Source organism: Electrona antarctica (assembly GCF_951216825.1).
Source record: "Electrona antarctica genome assembly, chromosome: 6".
NCBI lineage: Eukaryota > Metazoa > Chordata > Actinopteri > Myctophiformes > Myctophidae > Electrona > Electrona antarctica.
In genome coordinates, this window is record NC_136811.1 from 27,596,273 (window position 1) to 27,618,333 (window position 22,061).

Genomic DNA, 22,061 nt, shown 5'->3' on the forward strand with positions numbered 1-22,061 from the left:
CTCGACTAGAAATGGCTTCAGGAAGCGGAGTGATGAATGAAGGGATACGGTTTACGCGCTCAAGAGCCCTCCCGCGAAACTCAGATTTCCCGGGAAATATTCGAACAAAATTTACATGATACATATTATAGGTCGCTCCGAAGAATGCCCACGCCCACATTGAGGCAAGATTGGCGAATCCGAGTGCTGCATTCGCTGCGCCACGTGTTCATTGGGCAGTTGTAAACAGGGAACGTCACTTGTCACGCCTTGCATAGTTTTGACAGGGCGGCAGGTGGAGCACTTGCCCAAGGCTGAGACAAAGCTGTCTGGTGCTTCAAGTTCAGACGGACAAAAAACGAAGCTATTCATGAGCCAATGCTTGAATGAAAAAATAAACAACATCAAATTCAGTACCTTTATTTTCTAGCTGAAATCTTGCAGCGTAATTAGACACAGCAATAAACACAAGCAGGTAACACCCCAATCCAATATTGTGTGTTGGCTTTGTCTTTGATTGATTGATTGATTGATTGATTGATTGATTGATTGAATACATTCAGTTTGCATGAATACATTCAGTTTGCAAAACAAAAATCTCGAGGGCTTGTTTCCATTGTGGTCCTTGTAGACCTTGAGTGTGTTAGGGAAAGCTCAGACAGCTTCACAGCTTCCATGTGTTAGTTGATCTGAGTGAGCAGGAGGGATTAGGGTAGTGGTTTTCAACCAGGTAAATGATGGAGAGTTGGTAACAAAATGGGCTCTTATAGATATTTAACTCCTGAGAGCGTAAAATGGAACCAAATGGACCCATAAGGGTCCAAGAGTTAGAAGAATTATTATTTAAATGTATTAATTAAAATATTCTTTAGTTTGGAGTATGAGAGGCTAAATGACATCAAGTGGTGGTCCGTGACTCAAATGCAGAATAAATAATGTTTGCTATGAAAAGGGTTGAAAACCACTGGGTTAGGGTAAGAGTTGGATCAGACTTGGGGATGGGGGTACCATACCTTTGGGTTGGGGTAAGAGTTGGATCAGACTTGGGGATGGGGGTACCATACCTTTGGGTTAGGGTAAGAGTTGGATCAGACTTGGGGATGGGGGTACCATACCTTTGGGTTAGGGTAAGAGTTGGATCAGACTTGGGGATGGGGGTACCATACCTTTGGGTTAGGGTAAGAGTTGGATCAGACTTGGGGATGGGGGTACCATACCTTTGGGGTTGCTTTGTAGGCCAAAATCAGTGCTTTGTATACTCTGTGAGGGCAGTAACTGCATGGGAGCCAATGGAGGGAGCAGAGAAGGGGGAAGACATGTGAAAAATGTATACAAGAATAGAGATGTGTCATCCAACTCTATAAGGAAACTGTTCATCAGCAGGATCTTTTTCTGATATACTCATAGCCCTCTAAGCTTACCACTTAACCACTTGAACCTTTTACCATATGCTTCATTGACCGGAGTCCCCCAGGGGTCGATCATCATGAAAATAAACATTATTTAGGGCTCTTCAGAAAGTGATCTCTTGAGATAAGGTCTCACCTATAATGTCAGTCATTCAAATGCATAATTATTTGTCACATCATAAGGGAATGCAAAATATGTTTTGATTCTATATGAGCCATTAAGTATATCCTACCTACTGTAACCTGCACTGTTCCGACAACTTACAAATTATGTGAATCATAAGAAATGACGATCAGTCGAAAGATCTCTCAACCCAATGGAACACATGTATGGGAAACTGACTATTAGACACCACTTCCCATCACACCATCATCAGAACACCAAATGAGGGAATATATTGTATTATAATGTTATTCCATTCTTCCACTATAGCGATTAGAGAGATAAACTATTACAAGGCCTTTAGCTTCATAGGTATAGTGGACGTTTTTACTTATTGTATATTACAGTATACTGTCATCGTTATTGTGCTATAGGCCTATTTGTTTTGTTACTGGCAAGGCTGTGTAACATGTATGCCTCTTGGCCAGTTCATACTAGTAAAACAGACTCTAGTTTCAATGTGGTTTGTAAACTGGTTAAATAAAGGTTAAATAAATAGGTGCATACTTTAATTTGCCACCACCATTGTGTATATCCTATTTACAATATTGTTTATAATTTGTATATAACTTTAAAAACAAATATGCAGTTTCTACTTACAGGTATCCTCTCATTCCTCTGTGAATCTTTCAGAGAACACTAAAACAGTCGGTGATGGATTTTAATACACAATAACATTGTCATAGACCATGGTTTCTGATTTATGGATGAATGCTGATCTGAAAATCCAAAATACTGTACTGCCTTTTCATGATCTGAGATTTTCACATAGAATGTGCTCTCATCATTGAGATGGGCGGGGAAGAGGATTGCTGATCCCTTGTCAAGCCCCCGGCGTCGCCTCCCCTCAGTCTCAGGGCACCGAGGGCAAAGACGGAGACAGAGAGGAACTGTAATGACCGGTCTCTCCCTAGACTGGCTTGCCTTGTCAGGCCGCCCTTCGACTCGATCTGGTCTACGACGCAATGACCCTCGTGATGGATTGGAATCGTAGACCTTGAGGAAAATAAATAAGGAAATAGCAAAATTACATTGATGCACCCCACTGACCCCAGTGTCAATATAAACAACTTGTGCTCGTCGTTCGGGTTTGAACTTGTCTTGAAGAAGAGAGCGCACAATGGGCGACCAGGCAGACTCTGCTTTTAAAACAACTGGATCCAAGTGGTTGCTACCTCTCAGCAACTTCTTCGGATTTCCTCTGGATCAGGTAGAAATCACTTTCTTAATGTTAGTCGGGAAGTTTATTGATTTTATTGTATTTGTAGTCTGATCATGTGATTCTCTGGGTGCACATCTTGTTAGCATCCCTATTCCCTCATTCCCTCCGCAGTTGATCGCATTCTTTGCCAACTTTGAGTGGCATTCTCAGTTGAATTGAGGGTCAGGGCCATATACTGTAGCATCTATCCGTCCCGTATCCAGTGATTACAGTCCACACTTATATTTATTTAATATTAGAATGTAGCGTCGCTGCATCATAATTGTGATGTTTGGTCAGGTGTTGCATAAAGGACATGTTTTCAGAAAGAATGTCAGTGTCTGTGTGTGTGTGTGTGTGTGTGTGTGTGTGTGTGTGTGTGTATGTTTCTTTTCCATTTTTACCTCCTTTATGATGAATTCCTATTATGTTCTTTGACTATATAGAAGTGTATATTTGTACTCTCTAAATGTTTTGATGAATTGAACATGGTGGACCCTCTTGTAAACAAGTGTAATGCTTAATTGGGTCGTCCACTCACAGTTAACAGTCTTTGTATTGAGTTTGTGCTTGAAATGTACTGTAATTCTGCAAACTACTAATATTTCAATAATCAATCAATCAAAGTGTGTGTGTGTGTGTGTGTGTGTGTGTGTGTGTGTGTGTGCGTGCGTGCGTGCGTGCGTGCGTGCGTGCGTGTGGGCGGAGACTGCCCAAAAGTTCCCATAATCTCGACATTCCATTACTCCGACTATATGTGTGTTTCAAATATTCGGACCATGTGTGAACCCCCTCTAGGTAAATTTCCTAGCTTGTCAGCTGTTTGCACTTGCTGCTGCCTTCTGGTTCCGTCTCTACCTCCGCCCCGATCATGCAAGTCCCATGGTCAGGCATGCTGTAGCCACTCTGCTGGGTATTGCCTTTGTCATCTTCTGCTTTGGATGGTAAGAAAGACATTGTCTGCGGGATGCTGTGGGAGAGGGGCGTGCCGCGTGGGATATTCCAAAGGGGATTGAAGGGGCACATTGTCCCTGCTGATTTAAATGCATATCTGTAGCACTCTATTAGGAAATATGATGGATTGCTCTTAGCATCCATACAAAGTTGGAACAAATCATTCTTGCATAATAGTGCTGGGCTGTCACAATTGCTTGTTACCTCAATATCTTGGTGATATATTGTGGGGAAGACTATTGGTGCTTTGCTTTCACAAAATATTTGCACAATTATATTTATTATATTTATTACTTACTTATTATATAAGTAATCACCATGCCGATATAATAACTAATTGTGTAAAAGTACAGCTTGAACAATCAGGTATTAAAACAAATAATTGCCCAGTCCTACTTGCAATGACTTTTATTTGATTCTTATCTAATTTTATGGCTTAATGGGCCAGTAGACTTATGGTTTTGAGATTGTTAATAGACTCACCCAAGCCCAAGCTTGTACGCTTGTCCAAGTCCTTGCATCGTTTTAGAAGTATAGTGATAGATATGTATTTATTTATGTATTTTTATTTATTAGTTTTGCACTACTCCTATCTCAAACAGTGAAGCCTGATTTATATTTAGTGTGCTGGTGTCATGCACCAAAAATAGCATCACAACGCATGTTGTGTGTGCTCTCACCTGCAGGTATTCAGTCCATATCCTTACCCTGGTGCTTTCATGTTACTTGATCATCATCAAAGCCAACATCAGCAACCTTCACAGGTGAGTTAGTACAGTATGGGCTATATCTTGCGCCACCCCTTAACCCTTATCCCTAAACGTATTTGCCATTTTTTACTATTTAAAAAAACCTTTTAAAGTAGTTCAAATAGCTGATCTACAAGCTCACAACGTGTAGATGTAGATCGGCAAGTTGAACTATTTTAAAATGGTTTTCAAAATAGTAAAGAATGGCAAATAAGTTTAGGGCTAAGGGATAAGGGTGGCGCAAGATGGAGCCCTATATGTTGATATCATAAAGGGGAATCTACTCTAATCTCATTCTATAGCCTTGACAACTCATGTTAACCCATTTTGACCTGAGATCAGATTCTAAAAATGTCTTCTACATCCTGACAGTTTTCTGAAATAGCTATGTTTCTATGTCAGTCGTTCTACTATTTTTCAAAAAGAGCAGACCTACAAGCTCGTAGCACGCCACTCGGTGGCGTGCTACAAGCTATGAGCTTGTAGATCTGCTATTTTTCAATAGCTAAAGCATAACATAATGCTAACACCAAAAGGGGTTCCCGCCCAAAATGGGTAGGTCACCCAAAAAATGACATATTTTCTATCAATTTATACACACCCCATGAAGCCTTGAATTCATGTTTTTGTCACATTCCTTAGATATATACGCCAATAATTTGATGACCGGGTCAATAAGAGGAGACTCCTATTGGAGAGTGGAGACTCCGTCTGTCATCAAATTATTAGCTTACGAATCCCCCTTTCCCCTCTATACCATTTGCTGAATGGTGAATATAGCCTATCTACAAGCTCACAATGTGTTGCAACGTGATGCGTTGTGACTGAGCTTGTCTATTGATCATTTGCCGAATGTTCGCCCCAGCATAGGGACGCTATGGTTCCTGACTGTGGTTAAAAGAAAATGAATGTGAATCTCTCCATGTTTTAACCCATTAAAACCAGGAAAGCACCTGTGTCATTTTAGATTTTTGTGTTGGCTATAAAAAATAGAAGATCTACAAGCTCTAGATCTGCTGATCGTGCCACGCTGTGAGCTTGAACATGTGCTATTTTTGAACATCTTAGAAATATCTTGAAAGTGTGATTTCTGATTTAGAAGGCATTTGTAGAATGAATCGGCCCCATGTCTCAATGAGTTGAGCATTTAGCAACTTGTTTGCATGATATATTATTTGAGTGCATCATTGTTTGAGTTTGCAGTGAACAGTGAGTGAAGCATGTTTTACCTGTTCGTCTTTCTGTTGACAAGTTGCTGACACAACCACTCAAACAGCTGTGTGTCATTTCCAAGCTTGTGGTGCAACACTACTGTATGTAGCTGCTATTGTTTTCATGTTGAACTTGCCAGACAAGCTTAGGGGACAAACTTGCATTACAACTGTGTGTTTTGTATATCGTTGCTGTCTGGAGGAAACCTCATAACTCAATATTTTAGGTTTTTGATTTTATTCCATAAATCAGTGCTATTGAACACCCTTTACGTCTGTGTGTTGTTTCGAAAATATTGAACCAATGGAAAGTAGTAAAAAACGCATTGGACAAAACCTCTTAACTCCATTGGACCCTCAAACTGTCTGCTAACTCCGCCACCTCTCTACTTCTCATTGACAATATCTAAAGTCACAACACCAACTTTGATGAGGCAGTATTGTATCGTTTAAAAAAATATAAGGTTTTATTAATTTCCTTAAAAACGTATATTTTTCATTTCCTAAAAAATGAACACTTTGGAGTTATGAGGTTTCCTCCGGACAGCAGAGATATATGGGGAGTATATGAGGTGAAGGACTTATGGAAGATGGTTTGGCCTCTTACGTACAGCAACCATGAGAACACATCTTGTTTCTACAGTCTAAGGATGGAAATGTTTACTGAGTCACTCAGTAGTGTAGTAGTAATTGTGAATGGGGGCTACTGAAAAGAGATGCATATAAAACAATCATTTGGTTTGAGTCTATAATGTTCTTGTGTACATGTGAATTGTTTTCATTTTCCTGGTACAGGTATTCTATGGTGATGGCTATGGGTTATCTGACAGTGTGCCAAGTCAGCAGGGTCTTCATATTCAACTACGGAATTCTGTCCACAGACTTCTCTGGGTAAAGAAAAGAGCATGCATTTCTCTTTCTCCTCCCAATATACTGCAAGCTTGTTGTTCATGCTGTGCTCCAAATGTCCCATTTCTTTGTGCTGTCATTCACTTCCTCCTCCCTCATATATATATGTTTTTCTCCCATCCCATCACCATGTTCCCACTTCTCTCATGCCCAACCGTTACCATCTCACTTATCAATACCTTTTCCCTACCCACTCCATCGTATCCCATTGTTCCCGCCACTCTCCCCAGGTGTACAATATCATACATATTGGGTTCATACTTAACTTTTGACCTTGTTCAACCAATTTCTTTCCAACTTCCGAATCCCCCCCCCCCCCCCCCCCACCCCTCCTTCTTTCTCATTTCTTGTTTACATCTACAGTAACTATGCACACCCACGTGCATCGTCGCCCCACAGTAATTTCATTCATTACCTCTGTTCCTCTCATGCCCTCGCCATGTGTTACTCATCTCTCTCATTCTCTCCTATAGCCTCACCCAGCAGATGCATGTGTGTATGAGTAATGCACTATAGGTTTCAGAATGGTTCTTGACTTCTTGTGTTATCGGCTAATGTCTCTACAGGTCCTTTTACCGTTGACAGGGCCACCAGCACCACAGCCCTGTGTAAATAACGGCACAGATAAAAAGTAACAACAGCGTAGCTTATTAACAGTTGACATTGCCTGGCTGCTCTGCTGATTTGACACTGCCTGGCTACAGTGAGCTTGTTGTGCTGTAGATGTGGTGGGAGGGAGCAGTCCATCCTCGGGCACACTTGCCTTGTGTGTTTGAGACATTTCATTACAAAAGTCCTGACTGACTCCAATACTTTTCTAGAATTGTATTTACATAGATTTAGGGCTGGGCAGTATATCAATATCTATATTGTAATATGAGATTAGACACGGTTGTTTAACATGGAGTATTAAGGATAAAAAAACAATAGACAAAGTGAAGAAAGTGCCACATACCAGAAACATCTTTTGGAATCTCAATTATCTTAAATGTGTGCACGTGTGAACATAATAACATTGGGCCTCATGCGCCAACCGTTCTTAAGAAGTTCTTAAGAGGAAATTTGTTCTTAGACCCACTTAGGAAGTTTTTAAGAAGGTTTTGGGATCCCTCAATCTTTTCTTAGCTGTGATTTGTTCGTAAGTAAGAACAGAATCTACGCACACTGTGGAGCACTCTTAGGGTGCCTTTTTCGTTCTTAAGTGCAATCTGAAAACATAAAGGAAAAACAGCGCCATCTGCATGATGCTCAAAGTTTGGTCTGAGGACCTCAAGGGGTCCTTGAGGAAGTTCCAGGCAGTCCACAGCAAAATATGGAACATTTACCACTTTAATCCCATTTTATACTTTGAAAATAGCCAATCTACAAGCTCACAAACGCGTCCCATTACTGCCCATTTTGAGCTTGTAGATCGGCTATTTTCGAAACATTTTGATAAATCTTCAAAACATTTCCCTAGCAGAAAATATTTTCATATGGGGGTCTGCAGAATGCATGTCAATTTGGGGGTCCTTGACATGAAAATGTTTGAGAACCACTGGTTTAGAGTTCACAACCCAACCCAACGCACCATACCCACCACATAACCCCCACCCCATGCACCCACCATCACCCCCCCCCCCCAAGATAAATAATGAAATACATTCATGATTATTGAAAATATTGAAATATTGAAATATTCTGTTCACTTCAGTACCTCCACAGTATTATTGGAGTCTGGTGTTCCACCATATTTAGACTTTAGTTTAGGTATTCTTGACTTCACTCAATTTTATTTCTATGTGTGAGGTCCTGTGATTTCTGTGTCCTGCAATCACACACAGGTGTGACTGCAGGCAAGGCCATGGAGTCATGCAAAACCACACCCACCTGGGTGAACACAGGTAGAAAAGTGAATTCCCAATGCCTTATATGGGATTGGTGGGGCGGTTCCCTATGGTAATTAGGATGTTAATTAGGATATGTGGGGTGTCTACCTATGATCATTTGAATGAACTGGCACACCCCTTCAAGTTACGAGGATTTGGATTCATCATCATAAGAACATGCTTACGAACAATTCTGCCTACTTAAGAACGTTTCATGAATCTGACTGGACTTCTCTTAGGAATTCACTTAGGAAGAAATGTAAGAGGAAAAGTTAGGAACTTATTGGCGCATGAGGCCCAATGAACTTTGCCACTTTAGGGCGATCAATTATAGCTTTCCCTGTAGGTAGGTATGTAAATGTACCGCATGAGCGCCTGTTGGTGCCTGATGGTTGTAAACATAAAATGCAACAAGAGTATCTATCTGTTAAGATACATACAGTACAATATCTCTGCAAGATGACACTATACACAACCTGCCGCTGGGTTGTGTAATCCCTTGGATATTGTCTTAATTCCTCACAGTAGTAAGTAACTGATAAAATGCTCTTCCATGCCAAATGTGATAAAGGCAGCTCACAGCTCTCTGCAGTCAGAGGTTGTGCGCTGCTTTTTCTACCCAACATAACCAGCAGGACATTCACATACGTATACTGTATGTCTCGTCCGACATGGATGTAGACATACAATGATTTCCATGTCAAATGAAGAATTCCAGAATATGTAGGCCGACAGGATCATCAGTTTGTGCGTAATTAGTTACTTTACTGCGGGCGGCGGTGGCTCAGGGCTAGAGTGGCTGGATGGTAACCGCAAGGTTGCCAGTTCGAACCCAGGCTCCCCCAGAGTTAGCGTCGAAGTGTCCTTGAGCAAGACACGGAACCCCTAATTGCTCCTGATGTGCTGGTTGGTGCATTGCATGGTTTCCGCCGCCATCGGTGTATGAATGTGTGTGTGAATGGGTGAATGTAATGCACAATCTATGTAAAGCACCATGGATAAAGGCGATATATAAATGCACCATTTACCATTTAATTGTACAACAGATGTGATTTCAGTTGTAGCCTGGCTAATAAGCCAGACTCATATCACACTGTCGCCGGCAGGCTTTCTTTTTGCCAACGGCTGATTCGCGTCTGGCTTATTAGCCAGGCTATTTCAGTTGGACTTCATGGTGATTTGCTTTAAAGTTTGTGTTTGCTTAAAATGCTTCTATATAAGTAATATCCACATCAGATTTATATTTAGTGGGTAATGGCTTATTCTATGGCAGAGTTGACAGTTTGTAGCCTATAGTTAACAGTGTATTCTGTTACTGTGGATAAATGAAGGCAGCCTCAGATGACCTCTGTGTGACTCCCGACCGTGATGAGTAGTGTGGTCTGTGCGCCTTGGTAGGGTCAGATATTAGATTAGTGAGCCAACTGCTTTTAGTCTGAAGACATGAATGGTTGTGAATCAAAAAGATTGTGATCTGTGTGTAGTGTTGGTTAACCTGTACAAAGTAATGTAATAATCTGTGTGAGCGCACGCTATATATAGGCTCTCCCTATCTCCCTCCTTTCCTCCCCTCCCGCTAACTCTCCCTACCTTTCTTCTCTTGCTCTCTTGCTGATCAAGATCTAGTCTGATGTCACACAAAACAGAAACAATTGCTTAACTAAGTCGATTTGCACTGACATCAGGGACGCCCACAATCCACACATATAATTCTCACATACCCGCTAATTCAATTTGGAGACAAAGATGGCTCACTGTCATCCTAATTTTCTGATGAAGCTGTTGGTTTCCACAGATTTAATGCTGTTGACTGGTTATTTTGCATTCACAGCAAGTTTGTAATTTTAAAAACGGCGGGTACATTCAGTTGGACAGGACTAACAAACTATAACTACTACAATTTTTTTAAATGTTGATGTCCATAAAGAAACTTGTGCCATCACTGTATCAACCCTGAGGCGATTCTACAAATATGAGCTTATTATATCTGATATTTTTGAATAGGCAAAGTATAAAATAATGCTTTTGAGCTCAATCTAAAATGACACGGAGGCTTTCCCGGTTTAGCGGCTGCAGACTCTAGGGTGATATACTGTTGCATGCTGGTGTCAACACGGTGACACAGAGCGCAACCAAGTATAAATCAGGCATATAGGCCCGGCACTACCAGCCACTCAGCCAATATCTCTCTGCCCTGCTTTATGTTACTGTTCATACAATGGAGCCCTCTCACACACGGCCTGATGCGTGGATGTGCAAGAGAGTCGCACATTCACATACACTCACGCACACACATTCACACATTCTTGTGTCAACAGAGAGGTCTTTATCTGTGAATGAAACTGGTGAGAAGATGCAAAACGAGACTTTAACAGTTCCTAAACTTTTGTGGCTCTACACCTCTTACAGTCTAACTGTGTCCATTCATAGAAGAGCCCAATGGAAATTTTAATTACCCGACCGGCCAAACCACAGCAATGTAAGGCAGGGTATTGTAGTGAAGTGGTGATTAACCTTTTTGTTGAAAAGGTCACAAGTGATGGCTGGGACGATTTTCATGAAACGTTGTGGGAATGATAAGTAGTCTGCACCGAAGAGATAATTAGGTTTTGGGTCAAAAAGGTCAGTCGAGTGTCAAAGACCAAGAGATGTTGGTGTGGCCAGGGTTTGCACCCCAGTTTAATTTGTTCTACAGTTTATTTTTAATGCATACGTTATGTCAATCTTGAGAATACATATTTTCAGTTTTCGATAGTGTGTGAATGTCTGTGATTTTGAACCTTATCTCGCAAACCGCTCCACGGATCAGCTTCAAAACTTTCATGCATGCAGACATTTTTCAAATCAGCCTCAGCCCACTTTATCGTTTGGCCTATAACTCTTGAACCGTAGGTCATACAATCAAATTTCCCCCTGGATTCCTTTGAGCACGATGATCGAAATACATTTAAGTAATACCTAATGGTAATGCAGGACTATTATAATTCTTTCAGTTTTATGTATTTTTCCAATAACCCAGAAAGATTCTGTTTTTATGGTACCATATGAATAGATGTTTAATTATGAAATATATATTATTTCACCTTGGTACAAGCAAATATTACTTTCCCAGAAAGAAAAAAATAATAATTTGTCTCTTCTCCTCAGGCCTTTGATGATAGCAACCCAGAAGATCACCACACTGGCTTTTCAACTACATGATGGTAAGACAAAGGCGACATTTACATTTACCTTTACATAGACCAGGGGTTCTCAACGTTTGTTTGGCTGGGGATCCCCGGAAATGCTTTGGCCATGTCTCGCGTCAGTTAGCATTTCCCTCTGTTTTCCAGGGATGTGTAAGAAGCAAGAAGAACTTACACCAGACCAGAAGCGTCTTGCTGTACAGTATGTATTCATTATGAGATCTTTACAATAATGAACATTATTTTAGAGCCATTGTGAAACCAAATGTTTAGCAATATTTCAAAAACAAAGTCTGGCTAAATAGCTCTCTCTAATTGACTGTAAACACATATTATGATATAGCTTTAGTTCATACTGAATAGTATGATGCACTGGCAATTATACAGTATACAGTATGTGTACCACAGGTGGAGTGGAACAAATTTTATGTAGTAATAAAAAACAGTGCCTAATATTGGCTACCCCAGACGTATTATTATCAGTCTACAATATATTATCGGATATGCGCTAATGTGCACATATCTTTATGAATTTTATGTTTGTATACCATAATTCAGAAAAAGAATGCTTGGGATAATTTGGGAAGTTATATTGCCTCTAAGTATGTGGTGTATTTCTGTGTACTCCCACATAAACTAAACAGTATTTTTGATGTTACGTAGCTATTTAGAAATCAATTGGTATCAATGTGTTTCAGGAGTCCACTCCGGTATCAAAGTATGGTACCCGTAGATCCCATCGAAGTATTTTGTCTCTTTTTTCATTTTTTTATTTAAATCTTTAAAAAAATAATGCACTCCTCTTTCTTTCTTCAGCTAACAAGGATAATGACAAGCAGATGCAATCATGGTGAATAACATATACCTATGAGCATGCAGAGAAATTTTACTTTATGCATGTCAACAGATAAAACCTAAATTTATCAGTGCACCATGCATGTCATTTCAAAATAAAAGTATCAAAAGCCTAGCGTCATCATGGAATGAAAACCATGTGACCAACCTAGTTATTTCGGTTGACTGTTGTTTTGACATTTTGAATAATTTGAAAGGATCAAACTGAAATATATCTTTCTACAGGAGTCTTTTTAGGGTTCAAACATAACATGAAAACAGAACTAAATTGTGATCAGGCTAAATGTGATTTCCAATCATTTGCTTCATCAACAGCAAGAGGCCATCATTAATTGAGTACCTGAGTTACAATCTGAACTTCTTGAGCATCTTGGTGGGGCCGTGCAGTAACTACAAGGACTACATAGACTTCATAGAGGGAAGACATATACACAGGAAGCTCAGACATCACTCGGGGACCTGCAACGGACAGAACGGCTATGACAAAGCCCCTGACCCATCACCAGTGGTATGTAGCACAAAGTCACAAATCTGCTTTTACAGTACAGAAGCGGGCTAAATTCTTTGACGTACAAACTCCATAATTGTAGTTTCAAGAAAACAAAGAACAAAGAACAAGAACAAAATAAATGGAAATACAGATAAAATATTGCTTACATGCAGTGAACAAGGAAGGAGTTACAGCATCCTCACTTTATTATAAAGTCCATAAAACTGTGTGAAACAGTTGTGTCTCCTCGATCCAGTTCCAAGCACGGCACTGACGACTTAATCATCGAATTGTATTCCTTGTAAATTGTGTTACTCCATAGGCTAAATGTGTGTACAGATTGGTTTAACTTGTGTGAGCCAGTCTAGGTCCCACCTACTGTATCCAAAAGCGATCAGCAACAACCTGCAACGAGTAATTTAACGAGTTATTGTGGCAGGGAATAATAAGTAAATTAACATTATTACTTTTGAAAAGAGTAATGAACGAGTAATATATTATATAACAATTTTTTGTAACAAGTCCAACATTGTTCCCAAACATAGCTAGAAACTTAAATTATAAAGTATATAAATACAACCTTTATAGTGTAAAGTGTATTAGTACTTCTTACTATCCAAACCCATTGGTTATCCAAACGAATGAGGAACATTGTCTCGTTAGTAATAATACACTCTTCCTTCAGAATGCAGTGTGCCGTAAGCTCCTGGTGTGCTGTGGCTGCATGCTGTTCTTCCTCATTGTGACCAGGTCAATGCCAATCACATACAACATTGATGTCAACTTCATCAGCCAGGCCTCCTTCCTAACCAGGCTGACCTACGCTTTCTTCTCCATACAAGCAGCAAGGCCCAAATTCTACTTTGCCTGGACGCTAGGTAAGGGCCACACGTTCCTTTCCTGCATGTCACTCAGCAGTTAATGGAGTAAGAGTGAGTGAGTGCATGTGTGTGTGTGCGTGCGTGTTAGTGAGCAGTTCTGAGCACACATGCTTGTACAGTAATAGTATTTGTAAGTGTGCTTGTCTGCCTGTCTGGATATGTAGTGTTTACTGTTTCTTAATCCATGTTTGTGAACCCATTACCGAAAGGTAATCAACAAATTATACTGGTTTTTAGCAAAGGTACTTCCAGCTTCCCGCGTCGGCTGATCTGAGCGCACGGGAGGGTTTGTAGGGTGCGATCAGACTTGCAAGATATGGGGGTGCCATACCTTTGGTTGCTTTGAATGCCAGCATCAGAGCTTTGTACTCAGCAACGACCGGGAGCCAATGGAGGGAGCAGAGAAGGGGAGTAACATGTGAGAATTTTGGCTGGTTGAAAACCAGGCGAGTTGCGGCATTTTGGATCTATTGGAAAGTGCGCATGCCGGTAGGCCAGTAAGGAGGTAGTTACAATAGTCAAGTTTTGACATGACTGATGTCTGGATAAGGAGCTGGGCTGACTCCTGGGTGAGGAAGGGTCTAATTCGTTGAATGTTATTGAGTGTAAGCCTACAGGATCGAGTGACCGCTGTTATGTGTAATGAGAGCTGACTGTCCAGGACAACACCAAGATTCTTGGCTGTTGGAACAGAAGTTACCAAGGCGTTGTCTATGGAAATAGTTAGCTCCTGCATGGGGCAGGACTTAGCTGGGAAGAAGTGAAGCTCAGTCAAACATCACGCAAATCGGTAGACATCATCTCTATAGTCAAGTGATTAAGACAGATCCGTCAGAATTTTCATATTCCATCCTGATTAGCAAATTCTGAACATTGCTGGCCCACAATACCCTACCTGACCTGGTGGAGACCTGTTGCTCCAATGAGCACTTTATCTATTTTCCTGTGGAACCGAGTCAAACAAAATGTAATGCCTCGACTCCTACAATTTCAACTGCTTGTCGGGGGTTGGGGGTCCCCAGTTCAAATATGATTATTTTGGCGGGGTGCCCAGTTCAAATATGATTATTTTGATGGGGTCCACCCCCCAGTTCAAATAAATTATGATTATTTTGGCTGGGTCCCCAGTTCAAATATGATTATTTTGGCTGGGTCCCCAGCTCAAATATGATTATTTTGGTGGGGTCCCCAGTTCAAATATGATTATTGGGGGGGGACCACTAGTATGTACATAATCATCTGGTCATGTTGTGTTCCGTCTCTCTCCTGTCAGCGGATGCCATCAACAATGCAGCAGGCTATGGTTTTAATGGGATGGATGAAAATGGCCAACCATGTTGGAATCTCATCTGTAACATCAACATCTGGGGGATTGAGGTACATTCAGTGTTTCACATTATTTCCTAAAATATATGCTCTCCTCCAAGTCCTCCTTATTAACTGTGTTTTGTTACTGTATGCTGTAGTAGAATGAAAAAACATTGCATGGATAGACCTGGGACGTATACTCAGTGATGAATCCCAAGGTCATCAGGGTTTCAGGTCTCATAACATCATACCCCTCACTCAGGTGACCCAGCCGGTGTGATGAAGTCCCAACTTACGTCCCAGTAGCTACCCTTGATCAGTCCCATTAGGGAAAGACCAGGGCCACACAATCCGTTGCTCTGGAACTACTCTGCCGGGACTGGGAGGTAGATCAATCTGGCGTAGTATACTCTTTAACAGGAGATGGTCCTAAATGTATGGTGCAGCTGACATTGTCTGACGCCTTACAGTGTCAGTGTGTTAGGTTTGGGTTTTCTAAAGTTGAACTGAGTTGAACTATTTTCAGTGAGCGACACTGTTGTGCAACAAAGTGTGAATAAGGCTTCACTGCCACTCTGTGAGAGCACCAGTGACCCCTAAAGTAAATTAGATGTGCTGATGCAGCATTTGAGTAATACATCTACATTTGCTTGCCGATGAGATCCAAGGTCCTCTCGTCTCTCTCTTTCAGACAGCAACTAGTTTCAAAACCTTCATAGACAACTGGAATATTCAGACTGGAGTGTGGCTCAAGACGTAAGTAACGCTACGGCTCTTCATACCTTCTTCACAATCAGAGTCAATCTTCATTTGTCACATCACATTACAAGTAACGTGGGTGAAATTCTTGGTTGTGCAGGCTCATCATTGCAAACTAGAGCGTACACAGCTGCAGCCGTACGTCAGCGTCGCCACCTTTATTTATTCAAGAAGGTCAATCGAGAGCTAGCTCTCTTATCCAATGACGCCCCTGATATAAATTATCCCTACTTTTAACCCTTTATTCTGCTTTTTCCTGTTAATCTCCCGATTTAATGCAAAGTGCAAAACATTACATAATCGAAAATGGATCAAGAAGATGCACTTCAACATTTCAGATATTTTACCTTCTCTCTCACTCGCACGCACGCACGCACGCACGCACGCACGCACGCACGCACGCACGCACGCACGCACGCACGCACACACACACACACACACACACACACACACACACACACACACACACACACACTTTTTGATAACTAAACTTGTTATACAGCGTTGAGGTTAGGCCATTTGCCTAATCCAGGAAATCTTTCTGTTTTTCACCACCTAATGTTTGCAGGTATGCCGCTCATTACAGCTCCTGCACAAAAACCTCTGTGCTGCTATTTATTGTTAGTAGCCCTCCTCTTGTAGCTTTCTCCTCCCCCTTTACCTTATTTTCCTTGTTCCGTCTCTCCCCTCCCTTCTAATCTCTTTCTTCATCAAAGCTATCTTACAAGTGAGAAGTGGGCGGAAGTGGGGTTATCGCACAACCGTTATCACTGCACACACTTTCCACTTTGCATGTTTGCGCCCATTACATCTCAAATTATTACACGTCAGTAGCCACCAGCTAAATAACACACTTCAGCGTTGTGCTGCAAATTGAGCTATTGAGCTCTATTGACATTGCTCCCTACCATTTCTGCCATATACTGTATATTGTCTTTGCCCCATTTCATGTGTGCAGCCATTAACACATCCGACAGCTTCAGAAGGCAACGGCGTTAGCCGATCATGTGACACATGTGACACATGTTGGGTTCCAGGTATGATGGGAAGGAGCTTCTTCTTTTTTACGCGTGGCGCTAGATCCTCTAGTGACTGAAAAAAGGAAAGATAGCATAGTGTTATCTATTGTGTTATCTCAAACACTTTCTTGACCTCCAAATGAATATGTATTTGGTTGCAAATCCCCATCTGAAAAGGTTTTGTAGAGTGTGTAAGAGAAGATTTGTGTGTTAAACATTTAGTGTTGTTGAAATTAAATGATTAAACATTTGTTTATGCTACATTAACTAATTTTGCTGTGGACACCCTGGAACACACCGAAGGACCCCTGGGGGTCCCCGGACCCCACTTTGAGAACCACTGATCTAGAATAGCTCATTCCATTTGCATCATGTGTTATTTGCTTCAGTGGAAGAGAATGATTATATATATTTCCAAATTAAAACTTTCAAAAAAAAATCAAATTCAAAAAATAAATGTCCCTTGCTGTCTTGTCCAGTGTGTGTTATGACCGAGCACCACATTACCGTACAGCGCTGACCTTCGTCCTATCTGCACTGTGGCACGGTGTTTACCCAGGGTACTATTTCACCTTCATCACTGCCATTCCCATCACCACAGCGGCACGAGCTGTGAGTATTCCTCTTCCTCTCAAACTATAATGAATCACTCTTCAATTTTCAATTTTAAGGTTTTTTATTAAGCATAGTAGAGGGGTTTGGACAGGGAAAAATGCAGTACATATGATATGTTATGCTTCTTTTACAAAACAAAACAAAACAAAACAAAACAAAACAAAACAAAACAAAACAAAACAAAACAAAACAAAACAAAAACAACCCCCCACCCTCCCACTTGGAACTTTGACACCTTCTCCTTTCACCTTATAGGTTTTCTTTTTTTTTCTTTTTTTTATAAAGTAAATAGTAGCAATAGCCAGCAAGGAGAAGTAGAAAAGAGAGAGAAATAGACAGAAGTGAATAGTGAGATAAGGACTCCATGATGTTGTAGGAGAGAGTGGCAGAAAGAGATAAGGGGTACTGCTGTTTATTTTGGAAGTAGATAGGAAGAAAGTAGGAGAAGAAAGGAATGAAAGGGTTAAGAGGGGAATGAGGTTGGTGTGCAGAGTGAATCACTCTTTAACTAAAAGTAGAACTAAACGTGCAGTGTAACTGTGTGGTAGGAAAATGTATGGCTTTAGCATTGTCTTTAGTATTGTCCCAATGTATATAATATATACAGTATTCTACAAAATATAACATTTCTAACAAAGAGAAGATTGTTTTAATAATGTCTGACTGAATCGGTACACTGTTAGAATACTATGATGTTTTGGGTGGGGGTCGTTTGCAAATTTCCCCTTAAAGACAGACCAGACCAGGCCCCAAGCGCTTGGTGGGCGCAGTCGCTGACTATAGCTCTTCCACGTTTCGGTTTCTACAAAATGCTCACCCAGTGCTTGGGGCCAGACCGGTCTGCAGAAGACACCAAAATGTGAATTCACGCCACCGGGATGGTTTACCAACACACCGCTGCTTTGATATAAACGTGTGTGAGTCATCAATCAGTCAGTGAAGTAATGCAGGGGTTCTCAACGTTTTTGGCCGGGGACCCCCGGAAATGCTTTGGCAATATCTCGGGACCCCCGCCCCGCCCCCTCCCGACCCCCAATATAAATTGACTGCTACAATAACCTTAACCCATTTTGGGCGGGAACCCCTTTTGGTGTTTTAAGCATTATGTTATAATTTAGCTAATGAAAAATAGCAGATCTACAAGCTCATAGCGCGCCACCGAGTGGCGCGCTACGAGCTTGTAGGTCTGCTATTTTTGAAAAACCGTGAAAAAAAAAAATATATATCTTTTTTTTCTTTTTTTTTTTGAAAATAATTTGGGGACCCCCTAAAATAATTTGGCGACCCCCCGAGGGGTCGCGACCCACGGGTTGAGAACCCCTGAAGTAATGCGTGTCTTTCCTCTTTTCATGCCACCCTGCCCGGCCAGGTGCGAAAATCATTCCGCCACCACTTCCTGCACTCCAGCGGTGTGAAGCTGCTCTATGACATCATAACATGGGCAGCCACTCAGCTGGCTATCTGCTACACTGTCATGCCCTTCCTACTGCTGGCAGTAGAACCCACTTTGGTTCATTACAGGTATGATCGGACTGTCCTTATTCAGCTTCTGCGGAAGTGAAAGTCATGGAGCTGTGGTCCTCCAAGCCATGCACTTGCTATATCAGTTGCTGTTCAATTTGCACCGTAAGCTACTGCATCAGTTATTAGTGGGCTGATGAAATATTCCTTCCTGGTTGCGATATTGTTATAACATAGAGAACTCTATAGAGTCCTCATTCCTAACGTATTATTAAGGACAACTATTTGACATAGCCTACTAGTACCTTCTGCATCCAATTGTGTGAAAGAATTTATATAATCATAGTAGAATGGATGTTTGTCTGTGTGCTTGAAGCCTTAGAAGCCTAATTATGACCCGGAGTGATTCCTGTTTGATTGAGAGGTATGCAGAAGACCTGGATTTTAACCCATGTGGTTACAGTTGCATATACTGTAAGGATAAAAGCAACCATGCACAATGTTCTGTCATTTGCATTGAAAAATGCCATATAGTTTAAGATTTATTACAGGTATGTAGAAAGATAATAGATATACAATAGATTCGTAGATGCTAGTTAATACACCCTAATTCTCTTTTTCCTAAATGGCAATAACAGTTACAGATTTATTCTATAAAAGTATAATAAACAATGATTGGAATTGCTTAGAATGTATCCTTTATTTATGTCCGTCTTTTCAGGTCCATGTATTTCTACATTCACATTGTCAGCATTCTGGCCACGATCGTCCTGCATCAGACCCAACAAAAACCCAAGACTCTCACCTCCTTTCCTCCGTGTCCGTCCCAGTGCCAGGCTGCTCACGCCAACAACAATGTGAAGGGAGACTGAAAATCTCTCTTCTCCCATCTCTTCATTAGGATTCTTGTCTGTCCGTCATGTCACAACAACAAATGGATAACTCAAAAGGCATTCAGTAAACTCACACTGGAATATTGTACTTTTCTTTTTGTGTTATGGGGATTGACACATAAAGCAGGACAAATGAGACAATGCAGGATTTGAGGCCATGCTGTGGGACATACACAGAACGTGCAATAGCCTAATTGCATGTGCCATCTGGTTTCTTTTACGCTGCAACAGATGCTAACATACAGTAGGCCTAACGTCCCGAGAGAAGATGACATACGTTAATGTTTCTGCTAGAGATATATCACTGGCCCTCCCTTCCCTCCTGCTTCCATGGTTTGAAGAACCCATCTACGTACCGGTCCACCCTCTCCAAGAACTATGCAGCCGAGCGGACTGAGAATTGCAAGCTCTCTATATTCCGTTCTTCTCTGATCTCCCTTCCTCTGCTTTTCTCCAATCTTCTTCTCCTGCACTCTCCTTTTTCCTTCATTCACACTGTTTCATTCTGCTTGAATCTGGGATCCAAGCCAGAACAGTGGGACCACTGGCACACAAACACGCGGAGACACACAGGGTACAAATACAAGGGCATAGGCACATGCGCGTGCGTGCACACACACACACACACACACACACACACACACACACACACACACACACACACACACACACACACACACACACACACACACACACACACACACACACACGATCATGGAGCAGGCTTAAAGGTACACTAGAAATCAGTGCACAGACTTGTTTCTCCGGTCCCCACCACACACACACACACACACACACACACACACACACACGCACGCACGCGCACACACACAAAGGCAGCCTTGTATGACCACAACAAAAGGCCATGCCTAGAGGAGGGTCTGTGCGCCTGCTGCACACACTGTCCACGTTCTGGTGGTTGTGTGAATGAGTGAGCCATGCTCTCCCTCCGGGCGCCATGATCTCTCACACAAACTCTGCCAGGGACCATATCCATCTTAAAGTACTGTGCCAGTGTTTTTAAAGCCATTTTCTTCGCACAGTGGAAAGTTTATAGAAATAAGTATCCAGAGTACACAAAAAACTACATCTCAAACCAGTTCTCATGAAACTTCAAATGGACTGTCTTTTTCATATCTATAGGACCTTTATTTACTGAAATATAATGGTAGTATAATGTAATAAGAAAAGAAGAGGAATGGTCAGTGAATAAATAGTCAAAGAGGTTTAAATAACTAGTCTGTGGAAGGATGTACAAGAGTTCATTTTATATTGTTGAAAACTAAGACTTGTCTTCCTTTTTTATTTTATAAAGCAGACATATCTTGAAGAACATTTGTTGTTCTGATAGACACTAGAAAGACTGATAGAAACACTGATCATTCAATTATTTACTTGTCATGAGAATGGTGCTGGATACCAGATATGATATGAGCAATCGAAAGCAAGTTTGTGGTTATGCAGAATATGAATTAATCTGAAATAATTGTGGTTTGTTCTTTTGGGATGAGGTTCATACATGCTAAAAGTATGCGACCATTGGCCCCCAAAACAGAGAATGTATTTGTGAGAATTTGTGAGGTATTTGTTCACATTGTGACGATGTAGTGCTACTATAATGCACAGTTTTACTAACGCTAATGTATAGTTCTATAATATTGTTAATGACTGGACGTTAATGTATAACGTGTTGATGTAAGTTAAGTTGTCCTTGGGGAAGCTGGACCCCAGGAAGTTATGATCTAGCTACAGTAGCTAGGAGGCATCAGCAGCCACAGAGCATTATAACAGAGACACCTGCTGGTTAGTTTATATGCTTTAGTACGTTTCTACACTACTGAATGAAGCCATGAACCCAAGCCATGTGATACTGAGCAGAGATACAGCTGCCCTGTGTACTACTGTAATGTGAAATTGATCAAGCATAATTTCCATAATTGTTTTTCCATATTTATTTTCCCTCTGAAGATATTCAGGCTAATCAAAGCCATTCAGATTGTAGTTAGCGTGAGGAAAGAGCTGTATTCATCCTCTCATGAGATGTCTAAAAAAGTTTAGATTTCAGTGAGGAAGATGCAGCCTATAATGATTCACAGGACTACCATTCGGCATGGATGTCAAAACTACACTTTTCTAGTGTAGCAGTGGCTCA

General features: G+C 41.2%; 1 protein-coding gene across 1 annotated transcript; it reads left to right on the forward strand.

Moving 5' to 3' along the window:
• Positions 1–2,537: 2,537 nt before the first annotated feature.
• Positions 2,538–22,020, forward strand: mboat1 (membrane bound O-acyltransferase domain containing 1). Its single transcript, XM_079504680.1, has 13 exons — positions 2,538–2,761; positions 3,551–3,696; positions 4,393–4,470; positions 6,462–6,557; positions 11,591–11,646; positions 11,776–11,830; positions 12,799–12,991; positions 13,659–13,851; positions 15,128–15,231; positions 15,854–15,918; positions 17,420–17,552; positions 18,925–19,076; positions 19,738–22,020. The coding sequence occupies exons 1-13, from the start codon at positions 2,672–2,674 to the stop codon at positions 19,886–19,888; spliced, it is 1,512 nt and encodes a 503-aa protein (XP_079360806.1). The 5' UTR covers positions 2,538–2,671; the 3' UTR covers positions 19,889–22,020.
• Positions 22,021–22,061: the final 41 nt, after the last annotated feature.

Coding starts and splice junctions, on each gene's coding strand:
- mboat1 (XM_079504680.1), top strand. CDS start 2,672: ATGGGCGACCAGGCAGACTCTGCTTTTAAAACAACTGGATCCAAGTGG. Junction 13,852..15,127: donor CTACTTTGCCTGGACGCTAG/GTAAGGGCCACA, acceptor CTCTCCTGTCAG/CGGATGCCATCAACAATGCA. Junction 17,553..18,924: donor TCACCACAGCGGCACGAGCT/GTGAGTATTCCT, acceptor CTGCCCGGCCAG/GTGCGAAAATCATTCCGCCA.